Source organism: Ammodytes marinus, assembly GCF_949987685.1.
Source record: "Ammodytes marinus genome assembly, chromosome: 16".
Taxonomy (NCBI): domain Eukaryota; kingdom Metazoa; phylum Chordata; class Actinopteri; order Uranoscopiformes; family Ammodytidae; genus Ammodytes; species Ammodytes marinus.
The window spans coordinates 27,192,895-27,214,961 of NC_137220.1; the positions used below are offsets into that span (position 1 = coordinate 27,192,895).

The 22,067-nt window shown below is 43.0% G+C and overlaps 1 protein-coding gene across 1 annotated transcript in view; it reads left to right on the plus strand.

Moving 5' to 3' along the window:
- Positions 1–22,067, plus strand: part of arhgap44a (Rho GTPase activating protein 44a) — a 36,840-nt gene that overhangs the window by 13,807 nt on the left and 966 nt on the right. The window contains exons 2-21 of the mRNA XM_080044542.1: positions 2,899–2,938; positions 3,579–3,698; positions 3,827–3,903; positions 4,094–4,205; positions 4,409–4,485; positions 5,023–5,137; positions 5,551–5,619; positions 5,786–5,867; positions 6,374–6,501; positions 7,069–7,180; positions 7,656–7,737; positions 7,877–7,957; positions 9,454–9,567; positions 9,672–9,763; positions 10,245–10,428; positions 15,541–15,558; positions 15,664–15,855; positions 17,809–18,324; positions 20,256–20,401; positions 20,489–20,890. Of these exons, the coding sequence (XP_079900668.1) occupies positions 2,899–2,938; positions 3,579–3,698; positions 3,827–3,903; positions 4,094–4,205; positions 4,409–4,485; positions 5,023–5,137; positions 5,551–5,619; positions 5,786–5,867; positions 6,374–6,501; positions 7,069–7,180; positions 7,656–7,737; positions 7,877–7,957; positions 9,454–9,567; positions 9,672–9,763; positions 10,245–10,428; positions 15,541–15,558; positions 15,664–15,855; positions 17,809–18,324; positions 20,256–20,401; positions 20,489–20,890 (2,759 nt within the window). The remainder of the gene's footprint in view (positions 1–2,898; positions 2,939–3,578; positions 3,699–3,826; positions 3,904–4,093; positions 4,206–4,408; positions 4,486–5,022; positions 5,138–5,550; positions 5,620–5,785; positions 5,868–6,373; positions 6,502–7,068; positions 7,181–7,655; positions 7,738–7,876; positions 7,958–9,453; positions 9,568–9,671; positions 9,764–10,244; positions 10,429–15,540; positions 15,559–15,663; positions 15,856–17,808; positions 18,325–20,255; positions 20,402–20,488; positions 20,891–22,067) is intronic.

The following is a 22,067-nucleotide window of genomic DNA, read 5'->3' on the forward strand; positions in this document are numbered from 1 at the left end:
TCCCTCCTACCTCAGTATAGCACAGCAGTTTTTCCAAGAGGCTGCCTGTGATTAGATTCATTGCTACATGATTTGACCCAGTTCCCATGGCGCCATGCTCACATCTTGGCACTGGCGCTGGCAACTGACATCATTAAAAAGCTCAGCTCGAAACAATGTATACCACATGTACACACGACTACTCATCAACATTAAACACAATTGGGTCCAATTATTTTTTATTTATTTTTTTCAACACTATGACATAGGACAACACAGAGCTGCTATAGCCTGTGTTAGAGACAGGCTCGGTGATGAGGCATCATGCATGGAAACAGCATTTTATTAACGGGGCGGCTGCTGATGTTTTTCTTGACCGAACAATTGAGCGCAAACTGAGGTCCTTTCCATTCTCTTGGTGAACAGTGAGGTTAAGTCAGATTTAGTTTTTAAATAAATTATACAAAAAAAAAAGCGATTATTCGCAATTGGCACTGACAATAGCAGGAAGAGGTTGTGCAGACAGGAAGGGGAAGGGGCGAGAGAGTATGTGGCAGTGGCACCATTGGGTGGTTGCTGGGGGTCCGCAGGTCTGGTCTTGAGTCATTTTAAAACATTCCAACTACCCAAGCAGTCTCTCCTCTTGTCAGACTGCAGACGTTTTGAGCAGGAGGTACATGTTATCCCCCACTCTTAGTGTCAGTAGTTACTGGATTGTTGCTTAAGATGTGTGCATTATTGTGTGTTGCGGATGTAGGAATCTGCCAGCTTTTTCTTTTCAGGAAAGATTATAAAAGGCATATAGCTCTGTCGGGAAATCTGCTTGCTGGAATAGGTCTTGACATATAAGCTGTGTGAGTGCAGCAGAAACCATCCATACTTGTGTTATCCACTAGTTTGCTCTTTCCTGAGCTCATGGCTCATTCAGTAGTACTACGGATGAGTATTTTTGCGTCAGTGCAGCTGTGCCCTTTGCTTCAGTCTTTGGCTAAGTCGCCGCTCTGCTGTATTCACAGTAGGGTGTGATGCTCCTCAGTGGACACTGGCATATTATATAGAATGTGTGGCCTTCGCTCGCCGCTCTCCTCCTTATTTTCTGTCATGCTGGCGTTAGTACACTCCAGCGAGTTTGCAGCATGACTAGTTTGCCGGATAATTCTATGTTGCTTTTATGCACTGTCTAAGATCATGAGCCAGGCAGACAGCATGCACTCATATGCACACCCACACATGCTCTGAAGGGACAGGTGCATGGAAGGGGCTCGCCCATTTTAGAGAACTGCCACATTGATGATGATGTGCAAATAATGTCCACGTCCAATGCAACACAGCTGGGACCTCATTGTGAAACATTTTGGCAAAGACAATCGGACACATGTGAGACTTGTAGAGTGCTCAGTGACAAAATACAAAATAAACAGAACCCCAACCCATGTCATCACTAGCTTGTAAAAAAAATAGTTTTATGAGTTCAGATGTAATTCATCGTTCTTTTTAAGAATATTTCAGTTTTGTCCCATGTGTGTCTTAAGAAAAAAACACGGTGACGATAACAGGATATGGACAAAGGCACCTGCTTTTTTCGGTCTATGGGAGGAAAAGGATTTAATCTCTCATTTTAAGAGTATGAAAACCCATCTGTTTGACCATGCTGGGAATGTTGTTGAGTGACCTGATGAAGGATGTACAAACAAAAGTTGGATCTCTGTGATTTAAAAGAAATATTATATATTATAAATATTAAATATATATATATAAAATATATTATATGTATACTGTATACACACTCACCGGCCACTTTATTAGGTACACGTACACATGTTAAATGGCTTATAAAAACAAAAAGCTAATCAGCAAATCACATGGCAGCAATGTTATGCATTTAGGCATTTAGACATGGTCAAAACAATGTACTAAAGTCAAACCAAGCATCAGAATGGGGAATAAAGGGGTTTAGGTGACTTTGAACATGGCGTGGTTGATTGTGCACGGCAGGATGGATCCATGCTTTCATGTTGTTTAAGCCAAATTCTGAACATGCTATCTGAATGTTGCAACTGAAATCAAGACTCATCAGACCAGTCAAGATTTTTCAATCTTCTATTGTCCAATATTGGTGATGCTGTGAGAATTTTAGCCTCATTTTCCTGTTTTTAGCTGACAGGAGTGGCACCCGGTGGGGTCTTCTGTTGCTGTAACCCATCTGCTTCAAGGTTGGTCGTGTTTTGCATTCAGAGATGGTATTCTGCATACCCTTATTGTAACGAGTGGTTATTTGAGTTACTGTTGCCTTTCTATCATCACAAACTACTATGCCCATCCTCCACTGACCTCTGACTTCAACAAGGCATTTTACCTCAGAATAAATGCCGCTCACTAGATATTCTTTCTTTTTTGGACCATTCTCTGTAAACCATAGAGATGGTTTGGAGTGAAAATCCCAGTAGGTCAGCAGTTTCTGAAATACTCATACCAGCCCTCCTGGCACCCTAAACATTGCAATGTTCAAATTCACTTAAAACCTATTTCTTCCCCATTCTGTTGCTCGGTTATAACTTCAATAAGTTGTTCCGTCCAGGTATACATGCCTAAATGCATTGAGTTGCTGACAAGTGATTGGCTGATTAGGTATATGTGTTAACAAGAAAATGAACCGCTGTACCTAATAAAGTGTCTTTACAACAGCCGGTGAGTGTATATTGTATATTTATAATATATATAATTTTCCTGACTTTACAGTTCACAAAGCTGACGTTCACTGATATATATATATATATATATATATGCTACATTTAACAGAAACAGACAGATGCAAAGTTGCTCACGTACATTATAATGCTTAGATGCCAGCGCCAGCTGAAAAACACTCCTGCTGTCTCCCTGGATTCCCTTACCGTTTTCCTTTTCTTATCTTTACAGGGCAGAAAAAACAGAGGTGTTAAGCGACGACCTTCTTCAGGTGAGCTGTGGTGTAGAGTACGTGTGTGTGGAAGCAGTGAGGGTGATCACAACACCTTTGCATTAGGTGCTTGATTAGATGATGACCTCTTTGCATTTAATTCTGACATTGTGCATACTGTGTTAAATGAACCTGCGTAATGAATGTAATGACTTTTATACCATGACGGAGATAAGAAGGTTCCTCTGTGATGGTCTGCTGATCCCTTAAAGTGAAGCCAGGTCTCATCACAGGTTACATGTTTCTGTGTGCACTTCAATTACAGATTGATTTTTCAATTTTCTGTTTGTTTCATTTGAGCTAAAGCTAAATCGTTTTTTGGATCACCTTTACGCTATAAGGCTGAAAATGATTATTTTCATTATACACAATTTTTTGTATTAATTCATTAAGTTGCTTATTTTGAAATGATTCAAAATGTGTGTGTCATGTTTAAGAACTGTGCATGTACATAACTTATGTACTGCAGCCAATCTGTGCTGCAAGGAAGATGAAATATGCCACAATCAATCAATCAACTTTATTTGGTCATTGCACATGTTTGAGAGCAACGAAATTCTGTTTACAGTTACACCCCGCCAAGAAACATAAAAACAAGGTGTCTGATGTGTGTGTGCGTGTCACGTTTGTGCACTTCCAGGTAGAGAAGCGTCTGGATCTGGTCAAGCAGGTGACACACAGCACACACAAGAAGCTGACTGCCTGTCTGCAGGGTCAGCAGGGGGCGGATGTGGAGAAGAGATCTGTCAAGTCCCCCTCTGTGAGTGCATCACTCTCTAAGACACTGACAACCTAGAAGATGTGATGTGTAATATAACGAAACATACAGTACATTTATTTATAATCTTGCTATGAAGCTCTAATCATATTATTCCTCACTGCTACTAGAAAAAACTACCGCTCGCCATCCTGGCACAATGTATGGTGGAGGGGGCTGCAGTGTTGGGGGATGACTCCCTCTTGGGGTAAGTGACTATAGTTAACAGGCCATTCGCTCACACCCTTCCGCTAGCGTACACACACACACACACACACACAGTCATCTTTAATCATTGATCCAGCTATTGAATTCTCAGCTGTCCTCATTAACCTTGTCCGCATTTGAATTGCATTTGACTATGCCTGTGACTTTGCCGTGTGGCTTTCACCAAACAGGAAGATGCTCCAGATGTGTGGAGAGTCGGAGGAGAAGTTAGCCCATGAGCTCATCCAGTTTGAGTTCCAGATAGAGAGAGATGTGGTGGAGCCTCTTTACGTGCTCGCGGAGGTAAGTATAGTTAATGGCACCAATTACTGAAAGCCATAACACCTTCATCATATAAATTACTCTCTGTCGCTTTTTTTTTACTTTATCTCTTATGTTATTAACATAAAATTACAAGCAGATAATTGACTTCATTTACATAACAGTGCCTCACGTTTATTCCCCCGAGCTGACTCTAATCATCCCCTTAATATGTTTCTATGTAGGTGGATATTCCCAACATCCAGAAACAGAGGAAGCACTTAGCGAAACTTGTCTTGGACATGGACTCCTCTCGGACAAGGTGAAGGGACGTCCACATTTGTGAAACACGCTGGTTACAACCTGCTCTCGTTAATTCATTTTCAAGACAAAAGTTTAGGTTTTTTAAGGTCACCTGTAATGCTAATTGTCATGTTTCAGAATTTGTATTTGGGTTTCTAGACACTGTTTTTATGGTGTAGTGTCCAAAAAAACATGATATTTCTCGCAGTGCCATTGCTGAATCTTCTCTTTTAAGCCCCCGCCTACAACGCTCTGTTTTAGGGCCTGTCTCTTTAAGCCCCGCCTTCCAAAAACGCCCAGTCTGCTCTCTTTGGCCCTGAATCTTACTGCTGGTTTGAATGTAATGGTGTTAATGAATGTTAGCTTCAGGGGTATCTGGGAGGGGGAGGGGGGTGGCTTATAACAGGTGGAGGTTGTGCTAAGTTAGGTGGGTAATGAGGGGACTATTATGCTCACCTATTTTGCATAATAGTTGAGCTTTAAATGTCTGTGTGGGAAAGCATGACTGTGGTCAATTATTGATTATATTTATTTATTTATTGCCTAATGCCCACAGATTTCAGCAGTCGTCAAAGTCATCCAGTCACCCAAGCACACTGCAGCCGGGCGCCAAGGCCGAGTCCCTTAGAGAAGAGATGGAGGAGGCAGCCAATCGCATGGAGATTTGTAGGGTGAGACAACCAACAGAGCCACTCCCTCCTCAAGCTCCTTTCCACTCCATTTGATACACGGCTCCGGAAAAAATGATGAGACCACTTCAAATGTTCAGTGTCTCTTGTTTTACTCTTTAGAGGCATATGTTTGAATAAAATTACCATTTTGATTTTACAATATAAACTACTGACAACATTTCTACCAAATTCACAATAAAAATATTGTCATTTAGAGCATTTTCAATAAGTAATGTAGATATAAATATTTAAGAAAAATCCAGACTGGTCTCTTAATTTTTTCCGGGGCTGTATGTCCCTCCTGCTTGTATCAGACACAAATAGGCCACAATGTCAGGGTGATATTCATTTTTTTATGTAGGTGACATCGTTTAATTTCCGATGGGACGGCTGCTCTCTGCTCTTTGTTTCAGGATCAGCTCTCAGCAGATATGTACAGTTTTGTGGCCAAAGAAATAGACTATGCAAATTACTTCCAGACGGTAAGTTTATTATTATATCATCCCAGTTGGAAAAAAATGTTTTGCATATTTCTTTATTATCTACAAATGAAATAGTATCGCTGAGAAGTGAAAATAACTTAATTGTATGATACACACTTCGTCGTGAATTGTTTATCATCTATTCTCCCTCTGTCTCCTTCCATAGCTGATAGAAACACAGGCAGAATATCACAGGAAGTCATTAGAGATTCTTCACAGTATCCTGCCTCAGATTAAAGCTCACCAAGGTGAGTCTTACACTGTGTTCTAATAGTGTGTGTGTGTGTGTGTGTGTGTGTGTGTGTGTGTGTGTGTGTGTGTGAGAGAGAGAGAGAGAGAGAGAGAGAGAGGGAGAGAGTGTGTGTAGAGAAATAGAGAGATCTGCTCCAATTCTGCACCTGAAGCAATATTATGATCAGAAATAAAGGAGTTAATAGCCCTGACGTGTCACGTAATATTCTTGTTAAGCTCTGATTATCCCCCCTCTTATTTAAAATGTGGCTCATATACAAATGTCCTACCAAACGAAGGGCTTAAATCACCAAATGTATTTAAAACAGTGACATGTAATCGAAAACTAAATGAATTGCAATGAATTGCAGTATGGATTTAATTATTGAATGTCGTCAGTAAACAGTGTCTCAAACGTTATGTACAGTCACTGTTCTGAAGCCTGCCAGGAGGAGATGCAGCCATGGTATGGAGGTTTGTTTGTGTCCGCGTGTGTGAACCAAGTTGCTGTTTTGTGTTGCAGAGGCGTGGGTGGAGAAGCCGTCGTATGGCAAGCCTCTGGAGGAACACCTGAATATTAGTGGAAGAGAGATAGCCTTTCCCATTGAGGCTTGTGTCACTATGCTGTTAGAGTGTGGCATGCAAGAGGAGGTATAGAGGACACACACACACGCACACACACACAGAGATAAAAACACATAACACAAGTGTTTAAGATGTAAGCCAATATACTTATTGCACACATTGAATGTTTTATCTCACAAGGATGTATGCCATGAAAGACACACCTAGAGCTTTTTAATGTCGAGCCTTCTATTTAAAAGATAATCTTGCAGACGTTCACACTGACACCAGGAGGGCAGGAAAACACTGTGATTACAGATACACACACAAATGAAAACATATGCGATAATTACAAATTAAAAAATACAACATTCATTTAAACTCCCTAGTGTCATTGACAATTGGTGGATATTGATGGTTTCATTTTTTCAATTAGACCAAGTCTCCTGATAGCCATTCATTTGTTGTATAAGTAGCCCTCATGCTGAGTAGTTCCTCAACTAAAACATGATAAAACAACCAGTATGTCTCTGTGCTATTAATTGTAAACCAATGTCAAGCGCACAATGAAAAAGGTTTGGTAGCATTCATGCACAGGTCATATTAGACTTGATAATGACACATGCTAATGTGTTTTCTGTGTGTGGGCTGCAGGGCCTCTTCAGAGTGGCTCCGTCAGCCTCCAAGCTGAAGAAGCTGAAAGCATCCCTGGACTGTGGAGTCATGGATGTGCAGGAGTACTCCTGCGACCCACACGCCATCGCAGGTGAACTGCACCCACACAAATGTCTTGTTCAAAGCCCATTTCCATAACAACAACCCCTGCACTCTGTCAATTAAATTCAGAGAAAATAAACTGAATTATAGGCTGTTGTAAGGGCAACAATTTGTACTCAACATCTGCAATTGTGCTTTGTTTCTATGATGGGAAAGGGTCATTTGCAAAGGACAAAAGTTGTAAGCCTGATTGTGCATGTAGTTGGCAGAAAATGTTACTGAGCAGGCTTCATCGTCTCTTATTATGAAGCTTTTTAGTTCTGTATTGCTGTTCATACAGCATGAAATCTGTGTTGAGCAATCCCAATCTGGCAGCTGCGCTGGCGGCAAGGGCCTGCTGGAGGGGAGTGGAGATATGGGGCATGGCCTCGTCTGTACTCTGAGACAGAAAGAGAAAGAACAACCCCCCCAGCTCTAAAAATGCTAACCAGTTTTTACTGCCTCCCTGTTTCTCTGACCCAAAGGGGCTCTGAAATCATACCTCCGTGAGCTCCCGGAGCCACTGATGACCACTGAACTTTATGAGGAATGGATTCAGGCCTCCAAGTGAGTTGTTGTTTTCTTCTGACATGCATCTTTATAGGCTTTGCACATGGGATCTTAATTGCCAAAATGAAGGGAAAAAATGGTGACATTCATTAAAAGTGGAGCAACACAAACCATCATGTTTTTTTGTTTTTTTCAGCATCCAAGATATGGACAAGAGGCTACAAGCCTTAATGGCAGCATGTGAACAACTCCCCCCAGACAACTTGAACAATTTCAGGTTGGTGGTTTTTTACCCTGATGCTCTGTCCTATCATTTGCCCTACTCATATCAAATGGAAGCTTTTTTAAGATGTAAAGGGCAGAAAGTTTTTTTTTTGTTCCACACATGATATGAAGACCCTGATAACATTTCACTTCAGCTCTCTTAGACCCCGTTTCCACTTGGCATTAACATCTGATTTTTGTCATCTGATCACATGAATAAAGCTCTAACTACAGGTGGAAACACTCACTCAAGACGCATTGAGATCGGATCACAAAAACCACATTCGGAGGTGGTTTACGTCGCTTGTGTCCGATGTGTCCGCATTCAAATAATAGTGTAAACAGCTATGTGACTTTTGTCCAGGGACCTCCTACTTAACTGCCGCCCCCTGCATGAGCGGAAATACGTTGAAAATGCATCACTGGCATTCATGCAGCTTTTATAGAAGCCTCATGAACGTTAGTTGCATCCGCTAGTATTGCAAATGACAAGCTTTCTGTCCTCTGTTTTCATTTCACAGCGTAAATCTGAAAACACGGAAATCGCGGCTATTGACTGGTGCGCTACAAGGCAACGACTTCCTGTTCTTATCTGCTTAAAAATAAAAGTCAACTCGCGTTTGGCTAGTAACAGGCTTTTAATGTGAAGGTGCACAGGAAATATTCTGTTCGCACAAGCAGTAACTTAACTGCATATAAAGCCGTGTACTGTCTGGTGATGATGATGACAAGAGTGTATCAGAGGCAGACGTTAGAAAAGCCGTCTGGCGAGCACACATCTTTCACCAGCCAAAGTGGCGTAATAACTTGCCTAAGAGTTTTTACTTTTATATAATATCTATGATATTTACCAGCATTTGGCGGGTAAATATCATCATAATCCCAGGTGGAAACAGGGCCTAACAGAGCAACATTAAGACAACTGTGCCATTGAAGCAAATTACCCCAAACCAGGCCCAGACAATACTGTCCAACTGAAAACCCCTACCCTGCGTTCCAAATATCGCACTCTTTCTTTTTACTACACTACATACTAAAGTACAGAAGAGTTTTAGGGCCACAGGAGAGAAAAAAAATCAGATAAGGAAGATTTTTTTTTTTCATTATGTCAAGAAATGTCAAGAATAAAGACGAATACTCCAAAATGCTATTGGAGTTAGTGGGGCCTTTATGTATTTTCAGCATACTACAATTGACATGCATGTATTGGGACATCCTAAATCTTTTTCTGGCATACTAAATAGTTGGGAAGTATGGGGATTGGAACGCAGGGGATGTTTCTGGCCCTGCAGTTTCAGTCCAACCAGCACCACCTACAGGCAACAAAAGTAACAGCAACAGTTTGGAATGCAAACACTCAGATATCACCCCCTTTCAGGAAAATAGGAAAAATAGCAATTACTATTATTATCTCTGGGTTAGAAGATGTTTATACTGTTAGTGCAACAAAAAGCAATAAATAGGGTTTCAACTGGTTTTAAGATGCTGTCTTTTGTTGAAACCCCACAGATATCTAATCAAATTCTTAGCCAAACTGAGTGAGTACCAAGACTCAAACAAGATGACTCCTGGTAACATGGCCATTGTCCTCGGCCCTAACTTAATCTGGACACACACTGAACCGTATGTATCTTTAATTTTTTAAATTAGCTATAGAGTTTGAATCTATACCTAAAACTATCACATCAGTAGGACACTGTACTTGGGTTCTTTTCTCCTCTCCCCAGGAACATGACAGAGATGATGACCACCATGTCGCTGCAGATTGTTGGCATCATTGAGCCCATAATCCAGCATGCTGACTGGTTCTTCCCTGGAGGTGGGGATCTCATACTATGTATGTAATATTGTGGTCAGGCTGGGCGACATATCAAGTTCTACTGATCATCCATCATTGTAATTGTATAATGGAATCTTATATTGTATTGTAGGTTATGACCCACATTTTGACAGTGTTGTACAAAATAACACATCAAAGCATGTTTTAAGTGAATTAGTGAATTAGTAAAATACTTTATATCTGTGTCACTTTTTATACTGTATATTGTGATATACAGAATACAGTATCAACATCAGAAGTTTTGTATTCTTTGCGGGGGGGTGGGGGGCGGGCTCAGCCTTAGATTAATATGACGATACCTTGTGTTCATATCATTGTCCTTCATTATTGTCAGTTCACACCAACCGCATGTCGATTGTTAATTTCTTGTGCCCTCAACACAGAACACACAAACACCCCTGTAACTGCTACTGTAACATCAGCATACTGTATGCCGACGGTGTGTCTGCTCCTCCCTCAGAGATTGAATTCAACTTGACAGGCTGCTATGGCAGCCCCATCCATACCAACCACAACTCCAACTACAGCTCCATGCCCTCGCCCGACATGGACCAATCAGATCGCAAGCAGCAGCACGACCAGAGCCGACGCCCACTGAGCGTCGCCACTGACAACATGATGCTGGAGTTTTACAAGAAAGATGGGTATGATGCCAAGCGCACCCTCCTGCTGTCCACCCCTCCCTCTCTTTCTTCTCTTTATTTCCACCCACGCCTCCTCTGTAGCGTCTGATTTGATTGCAGGACATGCACATTAAAAGTCCATTACCTTGGTGGAGCACTTACTCATCCTGTGGCCCAACGTTTTAGCATGGTATAAAGTGAAGTCTATCTCACCTGTCAATCATTCCAGCACATACAACTACATCCGCTGGTTTCAGCATTCATCAGGGGAAGAAGAGGCTGAATTGCCTTGAGTGGCATTGTCTCTATAGTGACGGGTTTCTAAAGGAGGGCCACTGGCTTTTTTTTTTCTCAGGACATTTTTGTCCAGGGCTATCTTCCAATTCTCCCACACCCAGCCTCCTCATCTTTCACAGTCTGGCTGGCACAACATCTGGGCTGAGTCATACATCCAGCCAGTGGAAATTCACTGGCCGAATCAGAACCAGGGCCTTCTCCATAATCCACCTAAAAGATTAAGGAAACGTTTGTAATATACTGTATATACTGTACATCTGTGCGATACATAATGACATAATCTGCAACTATCAGTTTGGTGATAGAAAATAGCTTTAACCTATATACTGTAGAGTAATTAAACGTTTGGGAAACAGTGCTCTGGCCATGTGATTGAAAGACCCAACAGGTTTAATTAGAAACTAGAAATGCAATTCCTGAAGAAATTGCGGTGTGAATGCTGCGCTGCTGAGCTGAAGCTGATGCTGAATGAGCTTCACTGCTGAATGTTAATGAAGAACGAAGGATGAATATATCTGAATGAACAGAATGGTTGAAAAATAGAATGTTTGAAAAATGTGGAATATTTGGAAGTTTGAATGGACTTTCTAGCTGAATTGAGGAATGAATTATGACCTTGAACTATGACCTCCAGAATGTAATCAGTTCATCTTTGAGTCAGAATCAACATTTGTGCAAAATTTGAAGAAAAACCGTGGAAGCGTTCATGAGATAATGCAGTCACAAAAGACAATGTCACAGTGACCTTAAAATTTGACCTTTGACCTCTAAACTCTTCTGATGTCATCTCTGAGTCATACTCAACATCAGTGCACATTTTTAAGAAAATCCGGTGAAGTCTAAAATGTTGTGTTGGAACGGGGATTTGAACCCCCAACCCTGTGATCAGCTCAATCAGGATACTACCATGTAATGTCCTGAAAGAGCTGAACATGTAGAATATTGAATGAAGTTTATCAGATGAAAAATGACTGAGTTAACCTATTCTGGATGTATCATAAGAGATTGGAGTCTTCTCCCATTCTGTGACCTACATTATCCTATGATGTCACAGACAGGTGCAGAGGTCTCCATAGTGACTGACATCTAATCAGTGTCAAGTGAAAACAGCTGGTACTGTACACACATACAGTCACTTCTCCCCCAAAGAGGATCTCACACAGGCGATTTCAACTGAACGCATAAGCTCAAACTGCTGCTCCTATTTCGCAAACCGTTTGTCTGACAGATAAAATGAACATACCGTGAGAACCAGAAGATTCCAATTAATATTCAGTGTCAAATGTGTTTCTTTAATGTAAAAACTTTCGAGTTGAGAGCAATTTTTGTTTAGATTTTCTGTCGTGGAATGTAGAATCTCATTTAACAAGAGAGTGGGTGAGGCAGGAGGCATCGTTCGGTTAGACTTTTTTCCGCTTAGAAGCTCACAGCTCCCAATATGTATGTCCATTTGCCTCCAAAGAAACATTTCTGCGACCGCAACAATAATATCTACAGTTAGAGGCCAAAATCATCCACACTCTAAATATCACTCAAATTGATGTTACATGCGTCAAACATGGCTGATTAATTTGAAAACTATGCTTTTTTTTAAAAAGGTTGAATTTTAACAATGAAAGACGAAAGATAGCTGAATATTTGGTCGAAGAAATGAACTTTGTAGGATGAATTATCAGTGAGCTGGAAGTGTTTGAAATCAGTGCAAAACGCTTAGCGTTTTGCCGATTTCCCCATTCTGTCGGAGGGGGAGGATTTTTGGTGTAATAAACCTTTAATTATCTCTGAAGTTATGAATTTTATGAAAAAATTGTGAATTATGGAAACGTGCTCCTGTGCAAGACGAGCATGATACATTTTGAATTGAGTTTCTACGAGGAATTTGAACGAGTAGGACCATTCATAATTTTGCAAGAAATATTAATTTCATAAAAAAAAATTTTTTTTTTGGTATGATGTGTACTATACCAGCCATCAGAGATGAGACTGGCAACTTACTTTCAAACACCAGGGAGATAAATGAAACCTTTAAAACATTTTACGTTGAACTCTACACCTCTGAATCACAAGCTGATACAGAAAATATAGTGTAATTTCTTGCCCCCCTCAAACTTCCCTCGCTATCTGAGAACCAAATGGAAGATCTCGATCTTCCAATTACTAAAGAGGAAATACTATGGGTCATTAAACATCTACCAGCAGGCAAGGCCCCTGGCTTAGATGGGTTTACAGCTGAGTTTTATAAGGCCTATCCGGAAGAACTAGCCCAGTTTCTTTTGGATATGTATAATGAAGCCTTGGCTAAGGGTAGGTTGCCACCATCATTATCAGAGGCGCTTATTTCTCTCATTCCGAAAAGCGGCAAAGATCCACTAGACTGTAAAAACTATAGGCCTATTAGCCTGATTTCATGCGATAGCAAAATATTATCCAAAATCCTCACTAACAGACTGGATAGGGTCATAACGTCTTTGATTCACGCCGACCAAGTCGGGTTTATACGCTCACGCTCTTCTGCTGATAACGTTAGGCGCCTTATTGACATTATGTGGGCTCAACAGAATGCCAACTCCCCTACCGCCGCTATCTCGTTAGATGCCGAGAAGGCTTTTGATAGGGTGGAGTGGCACTATCTCTTCTCTACCCTAGAGACCTTTGGAATTGGCAGTAAGTTTATTAACTGGATCAAACTTCTAAATGCCCAACCGAAAGCATCAGTTTCCACAAATGGCTTTTTTTCTCCCTCATTCGACCTCGGTAGGGGAACAAGACAGGGCTGCCCGCTGTCTCCGCTTCTTTTTGCGCTGGCTCTCGAGCCATTAGCTGAGGCCATCCGAAAGGACCCAGACTTCAAAGGCATCCAGATAGGCCAAACCGCCCAGAAGCTAATTTTATATGCAGATGACATTCTCCTGTTTGTGTCCGAGCCAGAACACTCTTTGCCCTCTTTACTCAGAATAGTTGACAGTGTTTCAGGAATATCTGGATATAAGGTTAATTGGCTTAAATCAGAAGCACTCCCCCTGACAGCATATTGCCCTAAATCTCTCTTCCAGTCTTGTAATTTCTCCTGGCCTGAAAAAGGCTTAACATACCAAGGGATAACATTTCCTCCAAATCTGTCTGATTTAGTCAAGAGTAATTTTTCACCTCTATTGGCAAACTTTCGGACTGACACGGAGCGCTGGGCTCCACTTTTTCTATCTCTGTGGGGCAAAGCCAATGTGATAAAAATGACTTGTGCCCCTAAATTTAACTATTTGTTGCAAGCTCTCCCAGTAAAAATTCCCCAAACATACTTTAAACAATTTGACAGAATTTCTAGCATTTTTCTATGGAATAACAAACGCCCAAGACTAAAATTACGGACACTACAGAGGCCAGTGGATCATGGTGGGTTGGGAGTCCCAAACCTCAGCTTTTACCACCTAGCATTCAGTCTCAGACACATGGCACACTGGTTCTTGCCCCCAGAAAGAGCCCCACCCTGGTTTGCCTTAGAGAGCGGGTTATGTGACCCACTCTCCCCAGTGCATTTCATCACAGCTAATAAGTTGCCCTCAGAAGTAAACAAGCATCCAGTTGTCTCACATTTACAATGGACCTGGAGGAGGGTCGCGCAGGTTCACGGGGTCAATCCCCATCTTCTTTTACATGCAGGAATCTGGTTTAATCCTAAACTTCGTATTGACAAAGAACCCTTCTTTTGGAAACTGTGGTACCGAAAAGGAATCAAAGTTCTAGGTGATATGTATGAAGAGGGAATAATTAAATAATTTGAAAATATAAAACGACAATTTGATATCCCACAAAATCAGTTCTGGTGTTACTTGCAGCTGAGACATCTGCTGATACAGACCTTCGGTTCGGCCTCTGTGGCTCCCACTAGTTTGGACATCTGGCATCGCATATTATATTTTTTGGAAGGGTCATGATGCAGCAGCATATTATTCCATACTGCTTCTCAACTCTGAGGACGATTTGTCAGCCCTCAGATTGTCATGGGAAGCTGATCTTAATATTGCTTTCTCAGAGGAGAACTGGAGTCTGATCCTTAAAAACTAAAAAAAAATGTCGAGAGAATGTAAAAGCCAGAATCTATTAAATGTAGTGCTACTTTCTGTCTGTCAGCCCGCGTTACAATAGACTGTTGCGGGCAGAGCATATGGGCGGATGCTCTGACAACGTGCGCTAAATAGCTTAATAACACTTGCATTCAATAAAGGAAATTATACAAAAGACGGCAAAAATATGCGTAAACACTCCGCTGCCTGTGATTAGTGCGGAAGGGGTTCACACCAGAGATGATCCGCTCCAGAGTTCACTTTCAAACAGCCCAGAGTCTCGGGCTGCGTCCAAACCAACCCAAATGAACCAAACCGAGTGCTTAAAGCTGGGGTATGTGATTTCTGATTGGTCAAAGTTAACATGAGCTGTACACTTTGACCAATCAGAGCGAGGCTCCGATTCTCTGTTCTTATTGGCTGTTGGGACTGTCCATTCACTTTGGTACGACGTTGTTGGTGTAGGGAGGGACCATAGGGGAGGGACCAAAGAGAACAAGTGGAGCGGTTGAGGTATTTGGATTCAAATCTCTATCCCAACTGCCTTTTTCTCCCCAAATCCTCCACCCCAGCTTTAAACACTCCAGGGTTCGTTACAACCGCACCAAACAATGCTGGTGTGAACACGCCCTTAGATTCAGAAAGATTCAAATTACAATTTTTTATCGGAAAAAGCAAGAGCATATTATGTTGTGACCTCTGGTATTGTGAACCATGTCGGCATTACTTCTGACCTCCTATCCCTTTTGCCCTCTCTTCCCCCTTACTAACGCAGCATTAGGAAGATACAAAGGTACCGTATCATGCCTTTTTTCCCTCCTTCTTTCCTCACTACCCCCGCCTACCTCTTTTCTTCATGGTATGGTATGTGACCCCTTGTTATGTGTTTTGTTTCCAGTATGGGCGTTAGGGTTATGGATACCTCCTGGGTGTCTCGTAAGGGTTCGACCACGCTGTCACGCAAGACCTCTTCCACTCCCCCGGGCATGCAGGGCCCCGGCTCGCCCGCAGACTCACTCATCCCCGAGCAGCCCGGAGAGCTGGCCATCTCGCCCGCCGCCACGCCGCCGCCGCATGGAGAAAGGCTCTGGTAAGCCACCGTCCCCCCCTCTTCTTCCTCGCGCATCCAATCTTCTTCATGTTTATTGTCATCGGCATCATCATCATCACCACCATCATTAAAGGTGGAGTCAGCGATTCTGGAGAATGCTTGTTGTCAAAGTCCCTTTTTGTAAAAAATCTGTGAATATCTCCTCACGATTCGCCACCTGTACTTACTGTGTGTACGCTAAAAAAAGTGTTGTAGCTAATACAAAGCTTTGTAAACAGTAATGTAAGCAAAGGGTATGTACAGTAAACAAAGGGGGTCCACTGTACCTAAAAACATGCAAGATAACAGAGCCTAGGCTGTGGTCACTGGATTTTTTTTCAGCCCACACACAGTACAAACAGGTAGCAGATTGTGAGGATATATTCACTGATGTTGACAAAAAGTGATCTTGACAACAAGCATTCTCCAGAATCGCGGACTCCGCCTTTAACTTTCTCAGCTCTGTGTGATCGAGATCCTTGGCTTTGTTAATCATATTTATTTATTTTGCAACGCCTCCACGCTCTTCTCCACCTTATTAGGATGTTTCACCCTCCTCTTTTCTTCAGTTGGTAACACTTTATATCAATGGTACATGAATCGTCATGAATTCATGTCAGAATGAATGCATGAAAAAGCATGAATTCATTCATGTAGTACTTAATGAACTATCAGTAATTCACTAGGATTGATCGATTCATGATTTAAGACAGGAACAATACATTAATTAAGGCATCAGCTAAGGTATGTTAATTATCATGATCTTTGATGATCATGTCTGACTAGTCACACCAATACACATTTGTTTTGTTAAATACCAAGTGTATCTCAAGGTCACCACTTAAAAATCAATGCTTGGTTCATCATGATTTAAACACAAAGCACATGTGTATTGGTGTGACTGGACAGACATGCTCATCAGTAACAACTCAAAGATCATGATGATTGAGAGACCTATGCATTAATTCATGTTTTGTTCCTGTATTAAACCATGCAGATACCATAAATCATAGTGAATTACTGATGGTTCTACATGGATGAATTCATAATGATTCATGTACCATTAATATAAAGTGTTACCCTTCAGTTCCCCTTGTGGTTTGTCAGGTTGATGTCACTGCTGGTAAAATTTGTAAAGAGGTTAATGACATTTTCTGAATCTAACGCTGAAGGTGGCACTTAGCTTCAATCTGCAAGTATTTTGCGAGCATGCTAATGTTTCCAATACCCCATTTTTGTGGCTTGGCTTTTCTCAGCTTTCGTCTTGAATTATTTCCCTTTTTTTCAGTTGTCACTCAGACTGACTTCACCATGTTTTGGTATGATTATCATAGTTCAACACATGAATAATCACCTCATGGTTGCTGGCTCTGCCTGTGTGGCAGACAAGAGATAATATGACTCCTGGCTTGGCTGCCTTGCTCCTCTTCTCCCTCCTGTGGCTCTTTCAGCCGATGAAAGGGTTTTGTGTCTGTCTCACACTGCCCTGGGCTGACTGCAGGACCTGCAATGCAACAAAAACATCATGATATACTGTAGGATTAAGGCAGGTAGGGCAGATACATACTAAGCCATCGGCTCAGCTTGGTAACAGGACTGACTCCACAGACAGATCCTCACAGCTCCATGCAGTGTGCAGACACAAGGTGATCACAGGAGTCCTACACACTCTATTCTTTTTCCTTTGGCAATAACAAGTTTTTTTCCTTTGCTGTTTCTTTGTGCTTGTCTTTGTATTTGCACTAAGCTGACTGTGTGCTTAGCTTGGTGCCCACCGCCCACCCTAAAATGCAATTATTTTTTCTTCTGTTTTTGGCTACACGGACCAACTCACTCACAAACTAACACCCTATTCATTACAACACAGCTTATCCTATATCGCTCCAGTGCGTCTCCCTTGTTCAATCACTAGAGCTGTGTCTTTTGTGCTGTCTATTCTCTTAATATCTACAGCTCAGACCACGTGTCGCCCATTCGGCCGGACACCTCTCATGCCCACCCGCCCCTGGGGGAGGACCGGCCGCCCCCCCCTTACCCCAGCTCCTCCTTGTGCCAGGCAGGCTCCCACCACTTCTACCCCAAGCCCCCGCCGTGCGCTCGCCCTGTGGCTCCAGGCCCAGAGTCCCAGCCCCCCGCCTCTCCCCCGCCCCCGCTGCGCTGGTCTGGCTTCACGCCCCCCGCCCCGCCCCCCTCCTCTTCTTCCTCCTCCTCCTCCTCCTCACTCGACATCAATTCGAACCCCAAACCCAGCTGCCTGCACTTCCCCAAGCACAGCCCGCCCGCCGACATGTCGCATGCCCCCCCGCCAGACTCTAACGCTTCGCCGCTCTACATCAAAACCCCCTTGATACTAACCCGCCAAGACCAGTCCCTTGGCAACCCCCCTAGCCTCCCTTCGTCCGTGCCCCCACCCCCGCCGTGGGCTGCCTGTCCATGTGCCAGAGAGAGAGGACCCCCAAGGCTGACTAGGTAAATACTGTACAACACACCCATGGCCACTGTAGGAGAGGCAGCTGTATCTCTCCTTTCCTCTAGCTCGCTGGCTCATGTTTGCTTTTTGCTTTTTTTTCTCCCACTCCCCTTCAAATGACATATATCAGATTCTGTAACATTCTGGTTGTCAGGGGATGCCTCTCATGGGGGTTGCCTAGCAACTAAAGATGTTACTTGCTTATACAGCACTCGGTTCCATGCTGGTATTGAGTAGATAAATACATGGACAGTCAAATAGCATATGAATGTATTTATTCTACAGTATGCAGCATTTTGTTTTTTACTAACCAGCAGGAGGAAAACCTCCCATTTTCAAGTGTTAGTGATGGAGGACCCCATTAGGATAATGTTCTGGTAATCCACAGTATAGAATATCTTCTTACAGTATCAGCATCTCCCAGTGAGAGCCAAGGTGCTGAGTTTGTATAAAGGGGCTGAGGCAGTTTCCTGACTCAGAAGTATTTGGTCTTACTTGAGGGGGCGCCCTTAGCTCAGTTGGTAGGGCGTCCCCCCCATGGGCCTCGGCCAGCAGCGGACCCGGGTTCGATTCCAGCCCGCGGTCGTTCTCTGCATGTCACTCCCCTCTCTGCCCTATTTCAACTCTGTCTCTTAACACTATCAATAAAGCATAAAAATGCCAAAAAATATCTTTAAAATAAATAAAAAGTATTTGGTCTTACAACAGGGCAGCGTGAATCATTACGGCAAATCTTTGTCAGCGGTCAGAACATGCTCACTTGATAACGCTCATTGTTGTGATTTGGTATCGCCATGACATCCCATTCAGATCGCTCAAAGGGACTGAAGGAGATTGCAGTTAATTAGATGTCGCGTGATCCAAAATGGGACAAGCATAGCTCAGTATATGGGTGCACTTTCTGGCTATGAGTTCATAAGAGATTTACTGTAATGTAGCAGCCTATATAATTTAGTATATTATTATTCCAGATAACACATTTAAATATAATAATTGTGAAAAGCAGAGAAGGAAATATACAATATATTACATGTAATTCCCATTAACAGTGTACAACGTGATTTAATATAATTTAATAACATGGAGTCAGCAAATGAAATCAAGGTTATGAATAACGCTCTGGAATGTATCATGTGTATTGAGTCTTCATACAGTATTGTAGGAAATGTACACTCAATGGTAAATGAAGATCTTTTCATGGCAAAGATGAATAAGGCTGGACCTTGATTGAGTGCACTCTACTGGCTGCATCTATGCTAACAGTTGAAATAGATCGAATGCAGTGTCTGTATTTTATTTCCTTTGCATCTTCACACACTGTCTTGACTGTAATAAAATAAATAAACCTCAGACTGAATAAAGTTATTTTTTCTGGCCAAAGAAGAATGCTTCTTCTTTCTTTTGTTGCTTGATACAAATGTGTGCACCATGTTCACTATTTATTTTTATTTTTAGCTTTTGGTTAGGCTCAGTTCGGAACCCAGTTATTGTCTCCCTCCATCTGGAGTCATCTGGCTATAATGATAGTGATGACACTGATTGCATCTGTACACCATGTCAATGCCAAACATGAAAATTCACTTTCACAACCTGATAGGTCAGTGACGCTTTCATCAACAAGTAATGCACCAACTTCACAAATTCAGGACTAGGGGCTCTTTCATTTTTTTGGTGTAGTTTTAACAGAAGGAGTTATAAGTGTGTACTGTATGTGCACAATTTGTGTACTAGTAAATAAGAGGTGTTCAAAAATGTGTGACACTGGTTGGTCTTTTAACACTGCTTGACATTATTTTTGTGTTTCATAAACTTAGTATTGTTGGTAACTGAACATTCATAAATGATGATGATGATGAGGATGAGGATGATGATGGTTATGGTTATGGTGTATATGTTAATTTTGGTACTAATGTCTTTCTGTCTTTTTCAGTTCATTGAAGAGCAAAGAGCTCTCCCCAGTTATTGGACACAAAGGCATCCAAGTGGCAGGTCCAACAGTCCCCCCTAGCAGTAGCCCTCAGAGCAGCAGCCAGTCCCCACACTCCACAGAGCACAGTCCACACACCCTGCACAGAGGTGAGCACCTCTCTCCATCTGAGCTGACATCAGCTTTCATTAATGCCTAACAGGAGACAGTAATAGATCTGTGTTGTGTGTTCCCAGGTTCCAAGAAGTTGGCCCCTGTGCCTCCCAAGGTCCCTTACGGCCAGTCTGGCGGGATGTCCGACCATTCCACAGGTCAGCCGTCACCGGTCAGCCTGTCCCCCACACCTCCTAGCACCCCCTCCCCTTATGGACTGGTGTGCACTCCGGGGCCATTGCCCCCATCCTCCCCTGGGCAGACCCCATTGGGGGCGCCCTATTCCCTTTCGTCCCCACCGTCCCTGACTGGAACGCTCACCAGGTCGCGGCCCGCCCCAAAGCCCAGGCAGAGACCCAGTCTGCCCCCTCCTCAGCCGCCCACAGCCCCCCCGGGGTTCACTGGCTCGGCCATGGTCCCAGTTCCCCAGCCCCTGGAGCAGGGTCTCCTGGATGGACTGTCTCCCGGGGAGAGCATGTCTACAGGTAAACATCAGCCCTTGGCAACAACAACACCCCCGCCACCGCCACTACAGGTGGGGCTGCAGCGGCCTTCTCTCAGACTCGCTGTAGCTCTGTCCAATGGAGACGGTGGACGAGTGTAGGACTCTGTAGAACGTGTCACTGTAGAAGTTACTGACTGTTCCCAAACGATTGTCTGAATGAATAAAAGTTGCCTTTTAGACACAGATGCCTGAGAAGGATGCAATGTAAATACTAGCAAGTTTGTGCTATTGCAGTGAGCAAACCTCCTGACCTATGTATTCATTGCTTGTGTTATGTGATGATGTTTCTGGGTAATGTGTGGAAACATCAGGGAAGCATAGCTCGTCCTGCTTGTATGGAAGTCGCCATTAGATTCATCATGTGTTCACTGTTTATCTGTTACCCAGACCCTCACTCGGTAGAGGGAAGGTCAGAGGCTTACGCAGTTCATACCAGTCCAGTCTCTCTTTACTGCGTACGTAGCGGGCGTGGAATCCTAGCCAGACAAAGCCCAGATTATAGCTACAGTATGATGTTCTGATGATGAGGTGTTCTGTCATTATATACCAATCATTCTGTCACTTCTGTTATATTTATCATTCTCTTGTTCCCCCTGCTACTACTGTGTACCTTGCAGCTGTGTGAGGCCAGAGATTCAGTGTGGGCTAATTGTGAGGGGGACTTTTAGGGTAAGCCAGACCGTCCCCGCCCCCCATGCGCTCCATCTCACTGCCTGGCCTCGTGCTGTGGCTGCCTCTGGGGTCTCCTGCCAGCCTGCCTCAAACATACCAACCAGTTAGCTCTCAATCAGAACATATTCCCATACATATTGCCTCTCAGCAGGTTGACATCATTTTGAGTTATTGCATGGTGCTGCCGGTTTCAGCCGATACTGCATGGCTTAAGGACTTCCCAGAGTGCACCACACTGTGCTCACATTGCAGACGCCGTCGCTTACAAAGGTCCATTATAAAGCCCTGCCCTCTTGTTTTCGTTTCCGCCTATCCCTGGTCCAATGCCAGCAGACATCCCCCTCTAACGCGCCTGCCACCGGTACTGGGGGGGAGGGGGGGGCACAGGTAACCCCCACTATTCCTTTGGCAGGTCCATTGCTTTTTATAACCTCTGCTCCCTCTTACTACACTGCCACGCTCCCATCCCATGCCTACACAGGAGT